Genomic DNA, 4,485 nt, shown 5'->3' with positions numbered 1-4,485 from the left:
GGCTAACTGATCCCTTTTTTTTGTCTATTCCCTTTCTACTTATACTCTTTCCAGCTGAGATAGATTCAGAAACTGTGGCATACCATATTTGGACACAGACCGCTTGTCTGAAGCCAACTAGGCTGCCAGAGGTTCAAACTTACTAGACATAAATTCATTGGATGAATGTGGTCAGCCAATAGGGGTTCAACAGTAACAAATTTATGATGTGGATAGATGAAAACAGTTTACTGGTACATAACTTATTTTCTATCTAAAGCAGGTTGCCCAGATACAGATTAACATCTCAGCCTCTACCTCATATGTACTACCATCTTTGGACATGATATTTGTTACGGATTACAATGTTGTTCTATTAGCAAATCAAGATTATATTCTTGCTTATCCTGATCTACTACTCAAAGTTGAGGAACTAGCAAAAAGTATTTCACTGTGCAGGGAATATAGTCAGTATGCCAATGACTGTATGGACGGAGACAGTCGAACAAAAGTTCAGAAGTGTCCAAAGTTATTTATATAGAGAGACAAGTTGTCTAAGAATTGCTTATCCTGATTTACTACTCAAAGTTGAGGGACTAGCAAACGCTATTTCACTATGCAGAAAATATATCGAGTATGCTAATGACTGTATCGACGGAGACAGTTGAACAGAAGTTCAGAAGTGCCCAAAGTTATTTATGTAGAGAGACAATTTGTCTAAGAATTGCTTACCTTCTCTTTCGTTGATAGGTAGACCGGTAGCGCCAATCAATATTAAGTCATCTTAACAGGATTATTGTCAGGTCATACAGCGCAGCCACTAGAGCTTCTAAAAGCCTTTGCACTCCTTATCGTATTCTTTAGCTATTACAGTGACAATATTTTTCAGGTAGGTTGAACTTGTAATATACGTAGTATTTTGAAAGATTACATTACCAGCATATAAGTGCACCATCAGCTAACCACCCCCGAGCCCTGACAAGAAAAGCTTGTAGCCAGTTGCCACTCTGTACCCAGCTATAGGATGGATTTCTCTGTACCTTCCTGGATTTCATTAAAATGTCCTCATATTGATTGATGGTCTCGTTCCAGCTTCAAACCCAAGCCCCTGCTCATCTTGATTGATGGCTCCATACCCAAGCAGCTTCAGCCGAGAGCAAGCTTTCCACGGTCTTGAACATGCTTGGCATGTGTGTATGTCTGGTTTCATTCTTGCAATGCAATGGAACTGGGGGAAGCTCCCTCATCTTATAAAACAAGAAGCTTTCCACATTCACGGGGACCCGGCTCCCCATAATGCTAACCAATGTCTGCCCCGCATCATCCTGTTGGCCCACGAGACAAACGTCCCGAGCGGGCATTTCATCAAGCGCCCTGCACGCGTAACGGCCAGCATAGGAAGAGGCGAGCCTAGGTGGCCGCGTACATAAGTCAAACAATCAAAACAATAAGAAATATAACACTAACATCCAGATGTACTTGCAAATTCTTTACTACTAGATGAAGTCAATCATTGCTTTAATCTCCACCTATAGTCCTTGGATGTAACATAAATATTTTTATCATCGTTGTGTGCCCATCCCAATCGCCAAGATACCAATCTCAATCTGTTTTCTTCTAGCACTGAGAAAACACCACTATGGTCAAGAATGGCTTTGATTCATATCCAACCAAATGTATTAGCCACCCTGTTGACCATGTAGCGACAATTTGATTATCAGGCCTGCCAAAAATTATTTGATTATCTGAGATATATATCTGGGTTTCTTCTGTTCAAATAAATTCTGTAGTAATTCCAGGAGATTATGTGAATTTTAATGTTCATTTTAGTAAGATTGTAAACTATAGAAACTTGGCTTATGGTCTATGCTGCATGTAAGGAAAATTTCCGTCGAACAAATCTCATGTGGTGCAACCAAAATTCCTAGCACACTTTTTTTTTGCGATTTCAGTTCCTCCGGAATTCAACATGGCATGTGATCTGAATCCTATGTATTTTCTGTCCTTGTGCTTTTAGCATCCTTCAAATCAAAGAGGCCCCATATTTCAGTTTTGAATACTTGAGTCATAGGACGTGACCATTGATTGATGCAATGGTTGAGATCAAAGGGATTAACCAGAAGTCCGCTTTATTATAATCAAATCATGCAAAATGGCTGACCGGGCTCAGCATAAACTAATACAGAATGCATGACAAATTATAAGGGGTGCGTTTATTTCATTTCATATTGTATCTCGAAAGAGTCCATGCGTACATAAACTTTGGATGCGATTTGCACGTATGGGACGTGGTAGTTGTACTTGTGGATAAAATAGAGATCGACAAAATTACTAAGTAACACTCAATGAGCTAGCACAAATTATAATATACAATAACATATTTCGACAAAGTACAATGCAACATATACAGTAAAAAGGTACACTCTCTCAATCTCTGCAGCCAAAGATGCACACATCAATTAATAAACCAACAAACTAATAAGGCACAAAAACAGTAGCTTCCAACAAGAGGTTAGTCTTCCGACGCGCCGTGATCCCATATGCCTCGGTCATATCAAGCTTCTCCGGACTCGCACCATCGGGGAGCCTCCAGTCGAAGTGATAGAGAAGGCTCGCGAGAGCAATCTCCATGTTGGACACACCAAACATCATACCAGGGCACATCCTTCGACCGGCGCCACCAGGGAGGAACCTGAAGTCGGTACCACCGTAGTCCACCTTCTCGACCTCGAACCTCTCGGGCTTGAACTCGCTCGCGTCGGTCCAGCTCTTCTCGTCCCTGCCGATGGCCCACACGTTTGCAAACACCGTGGTGCCCGGAGGCACGTCGTAGCCCATGATTTTTTTCTGTTCCGTGCACAGCCTCGGGAGGAGCAACGGCACCGGAGGGTGCAACCTGAAGGTCTCCTTGATTACCATCTGGAGGTAGTGGAGCTGGCCGTCGATGTCCGCCTCGGCCACCTTGGTCTTGCCTTGGAGCACTCGCCGCACTTCAGACTGTGCGATGGCCATTGTCCGTGGGTTCCTGATAAGCTCCGACATGGCCCAGACGGTGGTCGTCGCCGTCGTCTCTGACCCGGCGGAGAAAATGTCCTGATGTAAAAGAAACAGTTGAGACACTTCATACTCCGCAGATGTGGCGCTGGCGCAGGAAAGGGGATGCATGGCAGAAATGGTGGTAGTGAGTGCTGAGTGACTTACGAACAAGATGCCGTTGACATTCTCGTTCGTGAGGGCGATGCCGCCCATCCCACCGTCCCTCTGGAACCGCAGCAGGGTGGTGAGGATGTCCTCGTTCTCATGGCCGGCGCCGGCGGCAGTGGCTTCCTCGCTCTCCATCGCCCTCTTGTGGTCCTCGACCATGGCGTCCAAGATGGACTGGATCCTCTCGCGCACCTCCCATGCCGCCCTCAGGGACCTACCGCCGAGCGCCCGTGCCAGGCGCGACGTCGGGAACAGGTCGGTCAGGTTGAACCCGGACAAGACGCCCAGCCCCCTGTCCAGCTCCTCCAGGTACAGCTCCCGCTGCTGGCACCGGTCGCCGACGGAGACCCTCATGATGACGTCGTTCATCATCACCTTCACCCTCTCGCTGACATTGACGGCGGCCGCGGCGCCGGCATCAGCGACGACGGACCGCACGAGCCTCGCCGCCTCCTCCTCCCGGATGGGGCGGAAGGAGCGGACGCGCCTCGGGCTGAGCAGCTCCACGCTGCACAGCTTCCGGGCGGTCTTCCAGTGCCGGCTGTCGAGGCGTGCGAAGGAGATGTTCTGCCCTCCGTAGGTGAGGACGTCCGCGGTGGCGTACACGGGCCGGTTGGCGAAGGCGGCGTCATGGACCTTCATCACCTCCCTTGCCGCCTCCGAGGAGGAGAGCACCAGCGTCGGGACGTGGCCCAGGCGGAGGAGCATGACGGGCCCATGCCGCCGGGCGAGACTGCGCATGGCCTGGTGCGGCAGGGCGCCCAGCAGGAAGTGCATGTGGCCGATCACCGGCAGCGCCCATGGGCCGGGAGGCAGGTTCAGACGGCCGGCAGAGTCTGGTCTGATCTTGAGCTTGAGCTTGAGGACTATGGTGACGACAAGGACGCAGAGGAGACTGTAGCAGACGAGCTGAACGGGTGTGGTTTCTGCCATTTGAGCTAGCTCCATCGATCGAAGGTGTAAAGATTGGAAAATCCAGCTTGGCTATATAGGACTTTGAACGAGGTATATACTACTCCCTCCCTCCCAGCGTTAGCGTTTTTACACTTTATGTAGTGTCACAAACACTCTTATATTATGAGACGGAGAGTATAATATCAAAAACGCTCTTATATTATGAAACGAAGGGAGTTAGTAAACAAATCTAGAGTCCATGAAGTGCAAGCGACACAAATGAGACATAAATAAGTCGGAGGCACATATCATTGTGTTTCATAGCGCATCACCGTGTCTTAGTGTGTTCCTGTGCTCATCAAATTTGTTTCATTTTGACTTAAATAGGTCGGAGATACATATCATATC

The 4,485-nt window shown here is 47.9% G+C and overlaps 1 protein-coding gene across 1 annotated transcript; it reads right to left on the bottom strand.

Moving 5' to 3' along the window:
* Positions 1-2,311: 2,311 nt before the first annotated feature.
* LOC125506017 (zealexin A1 synthase) lies at positions 2,312-4,172 on the bottom strand. The gene is made up of 2 exons (XM_048670901.2): positions 3,181-4,172; positions 2,312-3,072 (listed from the first exon to the last, which is right to left on the bottom strand). Exons 1-2 carry the CDS (start codon positions 4,129-4,131, stop codon positions 2,455-2,457), a joined length of 1,569 nt encoding a protein of 522 aa, XP_048526858.1. The 5' UTR covers positions 4,132-4,172; the 3' UTR covers positions 2,312-2,454.
* Positions 4,173-4,485: the final 313 nt, after the last annotated feature.

Source organism: Triticum urartu, chromosome 5A, assembly GCF_056163025.1.
Source record: "Triticum urartu cultivar PI428250 chromosome 5A, HENAU_Tu73, whole genome shotgun sequence".
Lineage (NCBI taxonomy): Eukaryota > Viridiplantae > Streptophyta > Magnoliopsida > Poales > Poaceae > Triticum > Triticum urartu.
This window is presented reverse-complemented; position numbering and strand designations above follow the sequence as displayed.

Bases quoted from the DNA above. Each gene is read 5' to 3' on its own strand.
- LOC125506017 (XM_048670901.2), bottom strand. From the start codon at position 4,131: ATGGAGCTAGCTCAAATGGCAGAAACCACACCCGTTCAGCTCGTCTGC. The intron at 3,073-3,180 runs GTAAGTCACTCA...CTTTTACATCAG, and splicing joins ATGTCAACGGCATCTTGTTC to GACATTTTCTCCGCCGGGTC.